At 40.5% G+C, this 18,571-nt stretch overlaps 1 protein-coding gene across 18 annotated transcripts in view; it reads left to right on the forward strand.

Moving 5' to 3' along the window:
• Positions 1-18,571, forward strand: part of RYR2 (ryanodine receptor 2) — a 253,156-nt gene that overhangs the window by 121,047 nt on the left and 113,538 nt on the right. For 7 of the 18 annotated variants that reach the window (XM_081856307.1, XM_081856320.1, XM_081856322.1 and 4 more), the window contains 11 exons: positions 237-341; positions 5,059-5,206; positions 6,047-6,255; positions 7,299-7,473; positions 8,947-9,155; positions 11,159-11,505; positions 12,617-12,731; positions 14,615-14,775; positions 15,814-15,973; positions 16,218-16,304; positions 16,789-17,015. In XM_081856307.1, coding sequence (XP_081712433.1) covers positions 237-341; positions 5,059-5,206; positions 6,047-6,255; positions 7,299-7,473; positions 8,947-9,155; positions 11,159-11,505; positions 12,617-12,731; positions 14,615-14,775; positions 15,814-15,973; positions 16,218-16,304; positions 16,789-17,015 — 1,943 coding nt within the window. The remainder of the gene's footprint in view (positions 1-236; positions 342-5,058; positions 5,207-6,046; positions 6,256-7,298; positions 7,474-8,946; positions 9,156-11,158; positions 11,506-12,616; positions 12,732-14,614; positions 14,776-15,813; positions 15,974-16,217; positions 16,305-16,788; positions 17,016-18,571) is intronic. The other 11 variants (XM_081856310.1, XM_081856311.1, XM_081856315.1 and 8 more) reach the window with 2 other exon arrangements.

Below are 18,571 nucleotides of genomic sequence, written 5' to 3' on the forward strand. Positions count from 1 at the left end.
TGAATGATGGACTCAGATGCTTTGCTGAATTTTTATTATTTTCCGTACTGAAAATTAAAGGGATACTGTCAAGTAGTTTATGTCCCTATTATTACTCATTTCTGTTGTTAGAATCTATTCAGGAAATCCCTTATTTTCTTCTATGGAATCCACCACTTCTTTCCAAGGAACCTTTCAAGAGCAATAGCTGCTGTTTATGCATGATTGTACACAGTATTTTTATTCTGCTGCTGCAGAGCCAGCCAGCCAGCCAGCAGAAGGACCACACGTTATTTAGTATGCCCTCTTCACAGAACTGTGCTGACAGCATTGATGGCAGGGATCACAAACAAGTAAGTACTGTAAGTAAGGCACAGCTTCTTAAAAGTGCATTGGTTTGCAATGGTAAAAGGTTAGATCTAGTGTTGCCAGTGTTCTTCCCACCAAAAGGACACTCCAACATCTGCTAATGGAAGGGGGAGGGGTGATTTTCAGTGATACCCACTCCCTCCTGTACCCCTGAAAATCTGCTCCAGTGGCTTGGGGACCCCCCAGAACAGCACAGGAAATATCAACAGGAAATGTGTGAAAACCACCCCTTCCATTAGCGAGAGCCTAAACTGGATTGAAGGCCCTTGCATTCATGAAAGGACCCCTCTTGTGTACAGAAGGGAACTATTGGATCAAACACAAAATAAATTCTGAACTTAATGAAAATACTTGACAGTGTCCCTTTATAGGAGGATGTATTGTATTTTAGGTCATATTTGAGTCAATACAATCTTACAAGATTTAAAATATAACATGTATTTAATTAATTACTAATTTCAACAGTACATTTCAAAATCCACCTATGAGGAGGTAGATTTGTGACTAAGATCCAGGTTGCCATTAGTAACTAAGCCCCAGGTATAGCCATCAGGATTGGACCACTGGATCCTATGTACTTTCACATTTTCTATCTTTCATTAAAATGCAGTTGCTGCAGTTCATTATATGCTAGATTTATGGCATTGAATCTATGTAAAAAATAGGAAAAAAGCAATGACACCCATTTTCCTTTTCAGTTATTAAAAAGAGAGGACTGCTTTCTTACACATTTCAAGTTGTTGTAACTACTCTCTTTATAAGAGGCTGTTGTTAGGTGTTGCAATGAGTTTCTTAGAACTTTGCTCATTCAGCACTTCCCATAGAATTATGAAGTGAAAGGAAGGTTAAGAGTGTGTAGTGTACAAACATCCCTAATAGTCTAAAAGCTTTGCTGTGAAATATTTTAAGTTGAGCAGTGTGACCTATTTTTCTAAGATGTATGGCAGATCTTAGAAATGCTTGCTGTATAAGCAACCTGTCCAGACCCTTGCTATCACAGGAGGCTAATGCAAGCTATAAAGCAAATACCCTTGTGGTAGTTCAATTATATACCGCTTAACATTTAAAATAATCTCTAAGTGGTTACACTCTTAAAAAAACTAGCAGTATAGCTTTCATACAAAAACACAGCCCAAAACCAGTAAAACAGCAATGGAAAAACACATAAAAACATATAAAATTGAATAAAACAGAAATTCAGAATATTCAGTCATATAAAACAGGATCCAGTCTTATAGAAGAGTCTTTGCAAGATGTCTGAAGCAACTGATAGTTGCTACTTCACATATGGCAGAGGGAAGGGCTTTCTATAGTACAGTGGCAAGAGCAGAAAATCTCTATTCTTGGGTCACCACCCTATGATATTCTGTAGGGTAGGATGGGGTGTGAGTAGAAATTCCCCAGATGATCAATTGACATAACTGTCCAAGCGTATTGCTAGGGTAGAGATGGAGTGAGATCTTTGCATTACTGTTAGGTCTACTGGCTGTTTCTCATGCTTGTATTTGATTATAGGCTTCCAATATCAGTATTGATGTATTGGAGTGAACTGTAAACTTGGATTTTCAAAATGTTATTGGGCAGGTGAAAGCTTGATTTTCGAGTTCAATTGAAACATGAAACATGATTAAGCTACATAATATTCGATAGCCTAAGAAGAATGCCATCTAGTTTAGAGTTCTGCTTCTCATGCTGGCTGTCTAGGTATGTTTGAGAAGCCAACAAAAACAAAATTTCAAAATAACACATCCAGATTGCAGGCATCTGTTTTATGAGCATGTTCTAAAGCAGTCTTCTCCAACCCTGAATCCCCTGCTTTCATTATCTCTAGTCAGCATGGTAAATGGTTGGGGATGATAGGAGTTTTTGTCCTACAATGTGTGGGAACTCAGAGATGGGAAAGACTGTTCTAGATATATAGTTGTAAATGGATGTCATTAAACAACCAAACTACATCCAATTCTGTAAGTCAGATAGTCACGTCTCTCTTCACTCCTGCTGGAACATCCCTGCTGATATAATTCCATGTTTTGTGATGGTGTGACAGTACTGGTGCAGACACTATTGCACTAACAATTCTTAATAAATTATTTGTTATTAAACTCCTTCCTTAGAAGGAACAATTTCTATTTTGTTAATTTGTTCAATCTCTTAACCAAAACTTTCACTTCAAGTTTTGTTTAGTACATACAGTGCTGCAGTTAAAATAATAATAATTTTCACTTCGTTAGAGTGCTAAGATCTAGTAAAAGGATAAGTAGGTGAGCAAAAAATATTCTATTAGAATAAGGTAAAAATAAATTATGCACAAAGGACAAAATATAAATGATGATAGGACTTTGTCTCCTACAAAGGTTAGGTCTAGAGGTGTATTTTCATAGTCTTCCAGTTATTTCAGTTCCTCAGGATTGGTGCTATACAAAAGAAGACCTTCAACAATCTTCAGGTATCTGAAAAGTAGTAGGTAATTAAATAGCAATGAGTTCCATCCCCACCCCATTTTCTTCTTCTTACGAACTATCTGGCTGTCAATAACAAATATCAGTGTCATGGATGGGTGTGGTAGCATTGGTTACATTTTATCTTGTGGTGTTATGATGTGGATTGTTATTTCATCCACATCATAACACCACAGTCCATCAAAGCAGATTTGCATGCGCAACTGATAAAGATGTTCATTTTGGTGCTTGACATGCATCATGATGCTCTCATGTTGAACTTCATAGTTACATTTAATGTCCATCTTCCTCTATGCTCACACAACAAAGAGTGATTAGAATTGGATTCACCATGAAATGAGAGATTCTGGCTAGCTGGTGAAAATACATCTTGTTCCATCTGCTGTAGCACATGGCACAATGGCTGGTTTGCTCATGGCGATAGAGCTTCTTTTGACAATCCATGGCTTTGGTTGTCTCCATTTTGGACCAGGTCACAGCTTCTCGTACTTTGTCATAGTGAACTTCATTCTGCCTTCTCCAACTATAATGAAGACAAACCACAATAGATACATTACTAGGTTCACTTTTGTCCACCAAATGAAATAGATTTTGCATGGCAATGTAGGCTCGCTATACCCTTTGAAGGTCCCTGGGAAACAAAGAATGAAAGATGGTTGTTGTTGCCATCCGTTTTGAGAGACAACGGAGTTTGCCTCTGAGGGTGAAGCAAAAGGGATAAACCTCACAGTATCATGTTTATCGGAAAAGGTATTTATAGGGCTCAGAGTGAATCTGGTTAATCATAAGTTGCATGGTTTTATTATAAGGATCACCAACCCAGTGGTGCCTGTGGGCAAAAGGTTGATGGTCCTCATGCATTTTTTTGGATGAAAAAGAAGTAGCAGGCACTTCCTTCACCTTTGGAGATGCTTTTCTGAATGGGTGGGTGTTTGTGTAATTGAAAGATGCCCTTGGGCAGAGAGAGGAGAATAGATGTATGTGGGGTGTGTGTGTGTGAGAGAGAGAGAGAGAGAGAGGGGGGGGGGTATTCAGCCTGTATGTTTAATCTGTATGGGACAGGGAGAGATGGTTATGTGACTCTGTACATGTTAAGTGTGTGTGTGTAAGAGAGAGATTCATGTGGGGTGGGTGTGTGTGTGTGTGTGTGTGAATGAGTGTGATGTGGTCACTTTGTATATTTTTTTCCTGGTACTGGGGAACAGTAACAGCATTTTTGTGTGGCAGTTTGTGTGTCCAGGGGAATCAGTCTCCACAATCAGAACCAGCAGAACACAATTGACATCTGACAGCAAACATGAAGTTATTGGGGTGGGGGAATAGCAATAACTGTACATTAATTTGGTTTTATGCCACGCCTCCTATGGCAGCCATTTTATGTTATGCCATGCTTCCATGGTAACTATTTTGTGACTGGCATCCCCAGCACCTTCTCATAATCTGAAATGTGCTCACTGATCCAAAAAGGTTGTTGAGCCCCGTTCTAATACATATACTAAAAGGATATTTTCTCATGGAGAAATGCCTTTTAGTGAAATGAACCCTTTCTGAGTAAATGGGAACATTAACTTATTTTGATTACTTGCATACATGTCAGGTTGCCTAACACATAGCATGGTTTCTCTGCTTTGGCTATAGCAAACAAACAGTAATCCAAGTCATAATGGTTCTGGTGCTTTGCTTTTTGCCTTGGAAAATAGCTCTGCTACTGCTATATTATGCAAGGACTGCTTATCCTGAAACAGTTTTTGTAATGTCATTCAGATATCACAGTACAAAATAGGGGAAATAATACCCCCCCTTTAAAAATACAAGTAGCTCAATCTTTTCTCAGGTGTGCATATTTTGAAGAAAACTGTGGTATGTTTGTACAGACACCTCTTCTGCCTGGTGGCATACACAGATATATATATTGTGTTCAGATATCTGAACCAAAGTATGAAAGCTGATTCATAAGAAACATATATATATGCACACACAACCAATTGTGTGTGTGTGTGTGTGTGTGTGTGTGTGTGTGTGTGTGTATAAACACTAAATAAGTAGTATACTTATATACTTGTGATTTTTACAGAATTAGCCTAATTTTTAAGTACAATATTCATTGTACCAATTAATTGCTCTTTGTCTAAACATTGGATATTTTGGTTCAGTCCTGATCTTCTAATACACAATATATATATATATTTAAAAATCTTATAAAATTTGCTAAAACTTGACTTCGTAATTAATTACTTTTATCTTTCGTCAGGATGTGAAGAACCGTCGAAACCCTCGACTTGTCCCCTATGCCCTTCTTGATGATCGCACCAAGAAATCAAACAAAGACAGTCTCCGGGAAGCAGTTCGTACCCTCATTGGCTATGGTTATAACCTTGAGGCTCCTGATCAAGACCATGGTATTGAAATGCTGCTTTTTTAAATAAGCACATGAAACCAATAATACAAGTGCTTTCATCATAACTATGCAACTTTTATATATATAAAAAATTCAAATTCTTAAAGTGTGCTACATACTAACAGAATTTAGGAATGCCCCATGGAAGCTGGGTATGGTTAAGAATGTTAGGTTGCAATCCTAACCATGTCAACTCAGACATAAGTCCTACTGAAATTATTTGGGCCTTAGTGGGGTTAGGATTGCATCTTTAGCTGTCAAATCTCAATTCAGTCATGATTCCTTGATTTTGACAATTTTCTTACCATGTTGGAAGTTGTTTCCAATTCACTTAGAATGGTATCTTAGTTCTTAAAGGAAATCATCCTAATGAATAAATAAAAGGGAAATTTGTAAACATTATTTCTTATTTATGTTCTCATTCTTTCCCCATTAGCTCCTGTAGTTGGCTTTAATAACTATCTCAGATCTGGTTTTCGTTTTGTTTTCTAGTGCTTAAGCAAGATTTCTTATTACACAACATTTTTCAAGTGAGGTGTTATAAGTTGCTCATCTATGACAGCCATCCTCCAGATGTTTTGTTATAAGTTTCATAAGCCGCAGGAAGCACTGATGTGCTATCAGGAATGGATGGTTAGGTCTGAAACATATTTCACTATCAGGAGTTTATACTGCAATCCTATGCTTGTTTACTCTAAATGAAGACCTTTTGTGTTCAATGAAAGTTGCTCCTGGGTAACTGGGAAAAGCTGGGACCTCCACCATGATGAAGCGCCTTCAATCAGCTACTTTCCTATTTTCAAAAAATAAATAAATGTTTATTATATTTTAAATTTTGCAGCCGCAAGACCAGATGTATTCTGTGGTATGATGGAAAGGTTTAGGATCTTCCGAACAGAGAAGACATATGCAGTGAAAACAGGAAAGTGGTATTTTGAGTTTGAAGTAGTGACGGCAGGAGACATGAGGGTTGGTTGGGCCAAGCCAGGTTGTCAACCGGATCAAGAGCTTGGATCAGATGAACAAGCATTTGTTTTTGATGGATTCAAGGTATTTATTTATTTATTTATTCATTCATCCATCTCTGGGTTGAGTTTAGACTTGTGGGTTCTATTTTGTTTTGTACTAGAATGTCAAAGTCCAGGAGCTAGAGTCTGGTCATGCTGCAAAATAGTGACTTGAGGAAGGAGTCAACTGCTGGCTCAGAAATGGAGCCAGCTGCCTACTGCAACCCACAAGCTGTACCCTGAGACAGTGATATGTGTATATCGTATATATGAGTGCTAATCATAATGGGACTTATTTCTAAAGCACATTTCCCCCCCTTCCCAATCAAGGCTGTTCTGTACTGTATACCTAAGCATTTTCTATCCAGGTACTGGGTGGGTGAGGATCAGCTCTGGAGAGCAAATAAGAGGGAATGGGGACCTTCTTTACCGTCCCTCCTCTTCTGAAATATTCCTCTTTAGTCCCTGCAAGGTGGAAGGGGACTACCACTAGGGCATGTATTCTGCAACTCTACTCCCCTCTGATATTTAAGCTGTCAGGGTTGAGCAGGTCAGTGGTCTCTCTCCCTCTGCTCACTGTTGTTCTCTCCCCCCTCCCCAACTGACACACCTTCCATACTTCAGCTGCTCCTGTCTCAATCATAGGTCAAGGAACAAAATGTTGCAGTGCATCCTCAACTACTAGCATGAATTCTCTGGTGCAGGGTTCCAGCCAGCCAACATCCAGAATACTATCACACTAATAAATGATAATTTGCAAAAAAAGCAAAGCAAATCAGTTGGCTTACAATGAACTTATAATTATTCAAATGAAATAATTTTTCTTTGGATTCTGCTTCTGTTGTTTGTGTTGAAATGACAATATGCCTTACAAATCTTTTAACACTAATACTGTTAACCTTTCACAATACTAATTGTAAGATTTGCAGTCCAACAGTTGCTGGCAACTACTTGCAGAATGCTATATGACAGTATTAATTGTAGTACCATGTTAATTTATCTTTGGGGATGCTTATTAGTCATACACTGGAGGCACAGTCCTCTTAATTGCCTTTCATTCAAATAATGAAATCCTTTCTTACCCAGGCTCAACGGTGGCACCAGGGAAATGAGCATTTTGGCCGTTCTTGGCTGACAGGGGATATTGTAGGCTGTATGGTTGACTTGAATGAGCGCACCATGATGTTCACTCTGAATGGAGAAATCCTTCTTGATGACTCGGGTTCCGAGCTAGCATTCAAGGACTTTGAGGTTGGTGATGGTAAGTTCTTTTTTTCCTCTTAATAAAGTTTTTATTTATTTTCGTAATACATAAGGCACATTTTGAGAAAAGAATTGTTCCAGCAATAAACAGCACACAACTTGCTGGTGATAGTAAGTTCTTAAACTATTTTATGCTGCTAACTGGCTTTGGTGGCAAGTCTTTCCTTACTGTTATAGGAAAAAGTCTTTTAACATGTCATCCACGTAACCTAATTATGTATCTTAATGAAAATATGCACCTGAGCAGCTCCACAAAAAACACCTCTGTAAGTAAATAAATATTAAATGTTTCCCAGCAGTGCTTGGCAAGGTCATCCATATGGCTGTGAACAATGTCGCTGCTGTATTTTACATTAATGAATGGGGTGGAATGAGGTCTGGGACTATCTTGTACACGGACCTTGACTGAACACACCTATTTGCATGACTTTGCAATTATGCTATGGAATGACTAAGCTCCCCCTCACAGGAGGGACCTTTGCATTCTACTAGAGCTGCTGTTTCCTCTTTGACCTTTATTAGGGGACAGCCTGTGTTGGAGATTTGCCAGGCTGCTAGCTAAGTTGAATTGCACAAATTACTTTTCTTGAGACAGACCAGACAGCAGTCTATTTGCTTATTTTGGCCCTATATTCATAGCCACTTGCAGTTGCAGTAATCCAGGGTCTAAGAGGAATTTTCCTCTCCACATCTTAAATTTTTTGTTCTAAGCTTGAACATGTTCATTTCAGCAACTTCCTCTTTTGTTCAGTTGTGCTGTGAGTTGAGGGTTTCTGCCCACTAGGTTCATTTTGGGAGAGATGGGAAGCTCCCCACCCAGGTGAAGTCAGAAGTGGGCTCTGCCTTCCACCTGGAGGAGGTGATTTCCTCTCTTAAGAAGGGAAATATGGTAAGTTAAAATTGCTCCCCCACCCTACTGACAATGTTTTATCCCAATGGCAACAATTTAGACAAGTGCAGCTGGGGGTTTGTTCCTAGTTACATTTATTATTATCCTAAATCTAACATCAAAAGGGAATTTGAAAGTCTTAAAAGAAGACATCCAAGATATATGGATGTGGGAAGAAGTTTTATTTTATACTCCACCTTTTGATCAACTGATTCCCAAGGCAATTTACATTAAATTATAAGAATACAACTGAGGTGCAGTATTTTTACAGCATTTAGCGGAGCCAGGACTCTATTCAGATGTGGCAATGAACATTTGACACCATTGATTTACTTTGCTGAGAAGTCTGTTTCCAGGAATGATATTATATATGGCTAATTTGCCCTTTTCAATATAGGGAGTTCCACATGAGTACTGAATTTATATATTTTTGCATGCATTTTCCTATTTAGATAAAATTATGATAATATATATTTCAGAGACTTGTTCATTTGGCTTGTGGGGGGAGGGGTAAATAAATAAAACATTTTTTTGAATATTTATGATTCATGGATTGCATCTGTTTTTGTTTTGTTTTGGCAGGCTTTATACCTGCATGTAGCCTGGGATTATCACAAGTAGGCAGAATGAACTTTGGCAAAGAAGTGAGCACCTTGAAATATTTCACTATATGTGGTTTGCAAGAAGGCTACGAACCATTTGCAGTGAATACAAACAGGGACATCACCATATGGCTGAGCAAGAGACTACCTCAGTTTCTCCCAGTGCCACCAAATCATGAACATATTGAGGTTTGATATATCTTCAGTTCATTTTGTGGGAATGAGCAGAGAGTTGATATAGAATTCCATCTTGCACTCACTAATCAGGGAGTTAGCTCAGTGGGGACTTTTGTGTAGGGCTGAACGAAGTTAGAAATGTCCATTTTGGCATTTATTCATCCTAGCCTGTGCTGATTCCATTCCTCTGCAGAACCATAACAAAGTAATTAATTATGTAAGGCTTGCAGATTTTTTAATAAAAAAATTCTACGAATAAATGCAAATTGCATTCACTTCAGTGAATTCCATTCCTGAACACTGAATGAGCAGGTGGAAAGTGTCTCCTCAGAGCAGAATTCTCCTACATCCCTGTTTCTGAATAAACCTGCATATGGTTGCAATGTTTCTTGGTGGAATTCAGTATGCTAAGTTCTCTTCTCAGTGAGTGCAGAAGGCATCTTTGCATAGGTGCAACGCCCAAGTTTATTTTACTGCAGACTGTTGATGCCTAATGCAGGGTTGCAAGCCTTCAATGCAGCGGTTCTCAACCTGTGGGTCCCCAGATGATGTTGGACTACAACTCCCATCATCCCTGAGCTCTGGCCTTGCTAGCCAGGGGTGATGGGAGTTGTAGTTCAACAACATCTGGCGGCCCACAGGTTGAGAAAGGCTGCTTCAGTGGCAAGCCCCATTGTGCCGTCCTTCCAGGTTGAAAGGGGTAATGCAGATACCCCCTCTCCAGTACATAAAGCAACAATTGTGGTATCAAATTAGATTTCCCCCCCATGCCATGTACCGTATTTTTCGCCCTATAGGATGCACTTTTCCCCCTCCAAAAATGAAGGGGAAATCTGTGTGTGTCCTATGGGGCGAATACAGGCTTTCGCTGAAGCTTGGAGAGCGAGAGGGGTCGATGCACACCGACCCCTCTCTCTCTCCAGGCTTCAGGAAGCTATTCGTAACCCTGGGGAGCCCGTGGGAGTTCCCGCAGGGCTCCCTAGGCTGCGGATAGCAGCCTGCTGCCCGGCTTGCGGGGCACCCTGAAGCAGAGCGCCCCTTGCACTGGGCAGATGTCCGCAGCCTGGGGAGCCCTGCGGGAGCGCTGAAACAGAGCGCCCCGCGCTTCGGGGAGACATCGGGCAGCCCCACAAGCTCGGGGGACAGCGGGGAGGTGGAGCGCCGCCATACCGCTGTTCCCTGACCTGGTTTGGATTCCCCGACCTGGTTTTGGGAGGGAAATAAAGGAATTTCCCCCCCTTTATTCCCCCCCCAAAACTAGGTGCGTCCTATGGGCCGGTGCGTCCTATGGGACGAAAAATACGGTAGATATCACTCAGTACTTGGATGTGCTTTGTTTTATTTTCTTTCAGATGTTGTTGGACTACAACTCTCCTCATCCCTGACTGCTAGTCCTGGTAACCAGGGATGAGGAGAGTTGTAGTCCAACAACACTTGGGGACCTAAGGTTGAAAAAGACTGATCTAGATTATGAAGTTGGGAAAAGTTTACGTAGTCTATATATCCGTGTGGGATCTGTCCCCTAAAGCATTGTGGGGTTAAGACAAAGCAGCAGTGGGGGACCTCTGGTCTATGGGCCTAATTAGACCCACAGGATTGTCCATTTGGCCCAAGAGGCAGTTTCAGCCAAGCCACACCCACCTGCCCTACACATATATGATGTAGTATATGATGTGTGGTGTAAGGCAGGTAAAGATGCAGCTGGGCTGAAAGGAAGTCAGTTTTCATTTTTAAAACCAAGACTTGACTGCTGTATTTTTTACCTAAATATTGGATTACTAAAGTGCTTTTTGCAACTGTTGGAGGGTTAAATTTTTAATTGTGTTGTTGATGCTCTAGTGGGCAGCTTGTACTATTAGTAATCGTACCTTGCTAACTTGTTATAAATGCATCAGTGATGTTCATATTAATATTTTAATATTTACTTGCTATTAAAAAACCTTTGAATGCAAGTAAATGTGCATTCAATTTTACATTTTTCATTAATTTTACATTTTAGTTTTTGCATTTGGTAGGTTACAAGAATAGATGGTACTGCGGACAGCTCCCCATGCTTGAAGGTCACACAGAAGTCCTTTGGGTCTCAGAATAGTAAAACAGAAATCATGTTCTATCGGCTCAGCATGCCTATTGAATGTGCAGAAGTATTCTCTAAAATGCCTGGAGGAGGAGTGCCCAGTTCCGGCCGCCTTGGACCAAAGAATGACTTGGATGATTATGATGCAGATTCTGACTTTGAAGTTCTTATGAAGACTGCTCATGGTCACCTTGTACCTGATCGTATAGAAAAAGAAGCTGTAAAATCAGAGTTCAATAACCATAAGGACTACACACAAGAGAAACCTTCACGCCTCAAGCAAAGGTCAAGTAGTTTGATCTCTTTGTGGTATTTTAACCACACTGTTTTCTTTCAAGGGCATGCAAATTTCCTGCTTACTGTTCTCTGGGAATTGTCTTTGCATCATAGAACCAGTGCCTGTTGCTGCTGGATAATTCAGTGTAGACTTCAAATATTGTTTCTGGGTTGTTTTCAAATCGAGCATCCCTTTCTTTGTCAGGATCACCCATCCCCAACCCCCCCTTTCTCTCTTAGGATCCCCCCACCCCATCCCCCCTCTATTTCAGGATTATCCATTCTGAAATACAACACTCCCTCCTTCTCTCTCAGGATCACTCCCAGCTACTAAACTATTTCTTTTCTCTTTTTTTACACATGTGACCCCTCTCCCAGCACCCCAAGAGATTCACACAAATACACATTAGTCTCTCTGTCCCCACCATTCTGCCCCTGGTCACTTCACTGTCAGTCCCCCCCCTCCTTCCCTCCCAGTTGCTCCCTACTTGCCCCCCCACCTGGTTGTTCCTCAGCATCCTTAACCTCCACCCATAACTGATCTAGGAGGGCAACAGTAGTGCTTTTGCATAAGTGCCATGGGTTCCCATCATAAGGCTTCACTAATTTTAGATGTGTGCCAGGTAATGGGTGTAGACAGTGGGATGGGATGGTAGCTTGGGGTGGGTGGGGCAGAGAAGCAAGAGCTTTCTGTGACTCAGGGCATGGCTTGATTATTAGAAATCTATCCAATTAAAGACTTCTGTCCAAAACTGGAATATATGCAACACTTTTTTTTTAAGGTGAGCAAACTGTGCTCAGCCAACGCCCCCCTACACACCATTATTCATTTTAATAATATGTTCTTCACAAATTTCTAGGATAATGTATGCCTAAATTACTCAAACGGGTATGCTATCGTACAGATTTATGAAGGACGTATTATTAAACTGAATAATGGGGAGTTTGGTTAAGCAGTGTTCGTGTGCCTTTTAAAAAAAATATTTCATATTCTAGGTTTGATAAATTCATAAACAGATTTTATCAGATGGAGCGCTTAGTATTATGTTTCTCCAACCATTGTATCCAGAAATTATTAAATGGTTATTTATTCTCTATCAAATATTTTGATATATTACAGATTTATGCTGAGAAGGACGAAGCCAGACTACAGCTCAAGTCACTCTGCAAGGCTCACTGAAGATGTCCTAGCAGATGAAAGAGATGATTATGATTACTTAATGCAAACATCTACAGTATGGCAACTTAGTGTTACTATTTGTACTGTGTTTTCTCAGAGAATTGCCATTTTTTTCTATTATGATAGTACATAAACAGCTTGAAATTATCATAGGCACCATTCTTTAATTTTATAGATGACTATAAACTGCTTATCTGTGAACCGCAGCTACTGAATTACCTTTAAATTATAACCTTATTTATTATTATTAGCTTGTCATTGCTATATTGTGTTGATTATAAGGCTGAACCAAGATGTACTGGTGTTCAATTTTAATTCGATGTGTAGACTTTCAAAGCTGGTTGTTTCCCACCTTCAGTGGAGTTACTGTGTTCTACTTAGCATGGAGGGATGAGGAAGACGAAAGGATGTAATATTGTTTAGCCATGTCACCTCTTGCAATACCTTACTCAATCACTAGTTGGTGTGACTCAACACCAGTCAGCTGATGACTTGAGATTCAGAGCCAATCTGGGCAATGACTTGTGCTTTCTTCTTACCCAGTACTTGATGTTCTGTGGTTGTCTTTCATTTGTTAGATGATAGCCAACAGTTGGGATGCAGGTGGCGCTGTGGGTTAAACCACAGAGCCTAGGGCTTGCCGATCAGAAGGTTGGCGGTTCGAATCCCCGTGACGGGGTGAGCTCCCGTTGCTCGGTCCCTGCTCCTGCCAATCTAGCAGTTCGAAAGCACATTAAAGTGCAAGTAGATAAATAGGTACCGCTCCAGTGGGAAGGTAAACAGCGTTTCCGTGCGCTGCTCTGGTTCACCAGAAGCGGCTTAGTCATGCTGGCCACATGACCCGGAAGCTATATGCCGGCTCCCTCGGCCAGTAAAGTGAGATGAGCTCCGCAACCCCAGAGTCAGCCACAACTGGACCTAATGGTCAGGGGTCCCTTTACCTTTACCTTTACCTTTAGCCAACAGCTAAGCTGAGAAGCAGTTTATTTGAGCCTCTGGTTGAGAACTGATCCCAAGGGCTATGTTTCCCTTAACCTTTTGGCCCAGTATATGCTTGCTATTATAGTGTTGATAACTAGCTGATTCTAGTTTGTAGGCACTGGACAGCACCACAACCAAGGGGTGAGTTCCCTGATGGACCCAGTGAGGTGCCCTTAAGCAGTCTTAGAAGTAGGGACTCATAGCTATCCACACTCCCAGGTTGGTGATGGCAAGCAGAGAGAGTGGCTTATACTATCAGCTGTCTTAAAGCAGCCTTCTTTCCTTCCCCACCAATTGGCCTGGCAGGATTAGGCTGCCCATGCAGCACCAAAAGGTCTGGAATCTGCAGCCAATAAATTTGAGACCTGTTTTAATCAAATCTGGTGTGGGTTTCCATCCTTATCTCCTCCTCATATTCTCTCCCTAATATACACACAGATTTTTTTGTCAAGTACAATGCTTATCTTACCAAATTATCAGTGTTAATTTCAAAGCTGTTAATTACCCAGTTTTGTACAGATGCTTTTACTATAATAATTGTCAATAGCTTTTATAATGCTTTCATCACCATCTATAAATAACACAATATGGATATTTGAAGTCAATCTACTATCACATAGCAACTACACTGAAGTTATTTAATCGTGTATTTTCACAGTTGAAGCACATTGGCCAGTGCTACCAGTAATATCCCATGCAGGACTTGGAATTAGTTTATATTAGAAAAAACTTTGCAGGACCATGCCATTCAACCAGTTTACAAAGATGAGTGTTTAAAAATTTGTACTGACCAGTAGGTCAAAGAAGGGGCTGTTTCGGAACAAAATGAAATTGAAAACACAAGATAGGTTTTGTCTAATTCCTAATTATGAGTCAGCTATGGATTTTTATGCAAGAAGGAAGTTCTCGCTCAAAAAGGAAAATTAATATTTTGGGTCTTTTTAAATTTCTTGACAGTATTATTATTCTGTGCGTATCTTTCCTGGACAAGAACCTGCTAATGTCTGGGTGGGCTGGATTACATCTGACTTCCATCAGTATGACACAAGCTTTGATTTGGACAGAGTCCGTACTGTTACCGTAACCCTAGGAGATGAAAAAGGGAAAGTTCATGAGAGGTTGGTTTTGTTTCTCTTTAGATCGGAATTATGTGATGTCAAAACTTGTGTATCATAATGATTACATTATAAGACTAAGGATGCTTGGTTGATTTATAATGTTTCTATTTTTGTTTGTGTGTTTCAAAATGATATATAATCACTTGCCAAATATATCATCTTTTAAAAAATGCATTCTGTTGCCCTTTTGTCAAGTTTATTCCTGAGGAAGATATTAAGACATGTATTTTATTTTATTTCCGTAAAGGGCTTCGTGAAGCTTTATGTTTTTAATTTTTTTCAATCCAATACAAACTATGATCTAAATACACTTAGTAGCCTTTGGAACGTAAATTGCAGAACCCTTTCTCTGTCTATGTAGTGAAAAATACTGACTGCTGTTTTTGTAGTTAAAGAACATTAAATGTAGCTCTGTGCTATTATTCCACATTTATAGAGAGCAGTTCAGTATGAATGATCATTTCAGGCTTCGTAAAAGCTGGGAACAAACATTGGGACCAGTCATTCATCCCCTCACCTTCCCCTTATGTGCTGCTTCAGCCCTTCATTTCTGACTTAGGCTAAGCCAGAGTTCCTCATTATGTCTGAACAGGGAGCTCTAGCTTAATATTAATTAACAAGCCTAGATAATATCTGGGTTTATTATGCTATCTTATTGGCTGACATTAAGCTAGAGTTCCCCACTTTCAACATAACAGGGAAGTTTGGTTTAATACCAGCAAGAAATGAAGCGCACAAGTGTCACACAGGGAGAGAGAGGAGTCCTTGGTCTCAGCACTGCTTCCCAGCTTCATTAATCATGGTTTATGAAGCCTGGAATTATGATATGAACTAGGACATTGGATGCAAGCCCTTGAAAGTGAAGGGTGCGTGAATTCGTAATTATTCTAGTAGGACATAAGTGCGTAGTTAGAATAATGTAGCCCCCATGCATGCAGGTGCCCATGTGTACACTGGAGCCCGATGGAGTTTCAGATCTTGGTTTGCAACATTCAGCTTCCACAGTATCTCATATGCTGTTCATCTTTTGAAATACAGCATCAAACGCAGCAACTGCTATATGGTATGCGCTGGTGAGAGCATGAGTCCCGGGCAAGGACGCAATAACAATGGGCTCGAGATTGGCTGTTTGGTTGATGCTGCAACTGGTGTCCTGTCCTTCACAGCTAATGGCAAAGAGCTAAGCACCTATTATCAGGTAATTCTTCTTAGGTTGTCATTTGTTCAAGAACAGACAACTAGACTTAATAATAATAATAATAATAATAATAATAACAACAAGAAGAAGAAGAAGAAGAAGAAGAAGAAGAAGAAGAAGAAGAAGAAGTTGGAGTATTCATGGAAAATAAATTGCCATTCCCAGAAATTTCATCTTCAGCTGTGCTTGTTTCATGCACTTATCATCTTGAATTATAATGCATTTCTGTTTGTTCATGATTTAGGTTGAACCAAGCACTAAACTATTTCCTGCAGTATTTGCACAAGCCACGAGCCCCAATGTTTTCCAATTTGAATTGGGAAGAATAAAGGTAATTTTAAAACCATTTGTTCCTGTGCTGTGTTGTTGAATTTAGAATGTTTGTAATATTGGGGGTTTTCTTTGAGTTCATAAACCTTCGAAACAGTATCACATAGTGTTGAGAGGTCTCTCCTCCTACTTACTCACAGAAGCCTAAAATTACTACGTGGAGGAGGGGTATTGTTTTTCCAGTTCCCTTTCAATCATTAGGTAGCTTTATGCCCAAACCTTGACTTTTCTGGAGGATGCCACTAAGAAACAGTGTATTCAATAGTCTTTCCATAATAAGATAAAAACAAAAACATGGGACCCATAATGTTGTCAGTCTTCACATGAAAGCTGTATATTTCCTCCCAGGAAACCAAGCGAACCACGAGCCTTTTACGCACAGTCAGAAGGGGGGCGGGCTGTAGACTCGTCATGCATAATGTTTGCTTTGTACTTTGCCATCTGCTGGAGTCTTAATTTTTGCAACTCTGCCTTGCTCTTTCCAGAATGTAATGCCATTGTCAGCTGGCCTGTTCAAAAGTGAGCACAAAAACCCAGTCCCCCAGTGCCCTCCCCGTCTGCATGTTCAGTTTCTGACACATGTGCTTTGGAGTAGAGTACCAAACCACTTTCTGAAAGTTGACATATCACGGATCAGTGAACGTCAAGGCTGGTCAGTACAGTGCCTGGAGCCTTTGCAGTTCATGTCACTTCACATCCCAGAGGAAAACAGGTATTCCTTGTTTGCATTTATAAATCAAGGTGGAATATTATGGTGACATTCATGCAATGACAAATCATATTTCCGGAGCTTTATGTTTCTGTACTTTATTAATTTTGGGATGTATCCAATGGTGCCTCTCCACTGACCAAGGATCTTTGATCTAGCGAAGACGTACATCAATAGATCAGGGAGGGAGGTGATATTTGCTGATTTACAGCATCACTGTATCACCCGCATCCTCATGCTGTCCCAAACTCTCTTGACCAGATATGGTGGGTTATGGAGTGCAGGAGGTTATGGGAGGGGTAACCAGTGAAGTTGCCTTCCTCCCTGTTCTGCTGTTGAAAGCATCTGGTGGATCAAAGTGTCTGCCATCAATGGACAGACATAATTAGACACAACCCTTTGAAGTTTTTCCCTTTCAATCAAGATATTCTGAATACAGTGGTACCTCGGGTTACAGACGCTTCAGGTTACAGACTCCGCTAACCCAGAAATAGTACCTCGGGTTAAGAACTTTGCTTCAGAATGAGAACAAAAATCGTGTAGTGGTGGCGCGGTGGCAGCGGGAGGTCCCTTAGCTAAAGTGGTACCTCAGGTTAAGTACAGTTTCAGGTTAAGAACGGACCTCCGGAACGAATTCAGTACTTAACCCGAGGTACCACTGTAATACACTCCCCACTGCACCTCATAAATAAACACACAGCCATATGGGCCATGGTCCTCAGGCTAATGAATGGGACCAGAATACTCTTCTCATTAGTTCTGAAGTCCCAGAGCAACTGGAATTTGGAGCAGTGTGGTCCTTCTGGCAGGGAGAGTGGGGGAAAGCTCCTTGCAATTGCTCCTGTTCTGGTTGATGGGATAGGATGGGATAGGAGCAAGTTAGCTTTCCCCTTGCTGTGATGGTCTTCCTGAGGAACAGGGACATAACATCCTAGTATCATTTAAATTGTGGTGACTTGCCTGCAAGACTACATTGGGTGCCTTAAATTTTTAATATGGTGTTCTTCTTCCTCGCTGTGATTTCTAGTCATTGCTAGTCGCTTGGTGGGTGGATCCAAAACAGCCAGCAGTTCTCACCCCCTCAACTCAATAGGAGCAGCGCCATGTTCTGTCACTTCCTTAGGACAAACACTTCTGCAGTCCTTCAGAAGCCTTTGTTTAGCTTCAGCTGCTGTCACCATCAACTAGCAGAACTTGAATCTGTCCATCAGCATTCTGAGCCAAGCGGAGAGTTATCTAAGGGAGCCAGCCAAAGGGAGAAGCAACTTCAAAACACCATAACTGGAGGAGGGAATGAAGTTGATCCCCATTGTTTCATTGATCATATTGATATGTTGAGCAGCATGATGGGGACCACCTTATTACTGTTCTTTGTGCACCGCTCTGAAAACCGTTTTTTGGCTGAAGATCAGGGTAAAAAATACTTACATATTTTTGTTGCAGCTCCTACTTAATACAAGTAGGAGCTGCAACAAAAATATGTAAGCATCTCTAACAGTAGTATATTTTCATTTCACTTAAGCAACAATTTTCATATTCATGCGGGTTGACCCGTTCTC

Source organism: Podarcis erhardii (assembly GCF_964252035.2).
Source record: "Podarcis erhardii genome assembly, chromosome: 3".
In the NCBI taxonomy this organism is placed as follows: domain Eukaryota; kingdom Metazoa; phylum Chordata; class Lepidosauria; order Squamata; family Lacertidae; genus Podarcis; species Podarcis erhardii.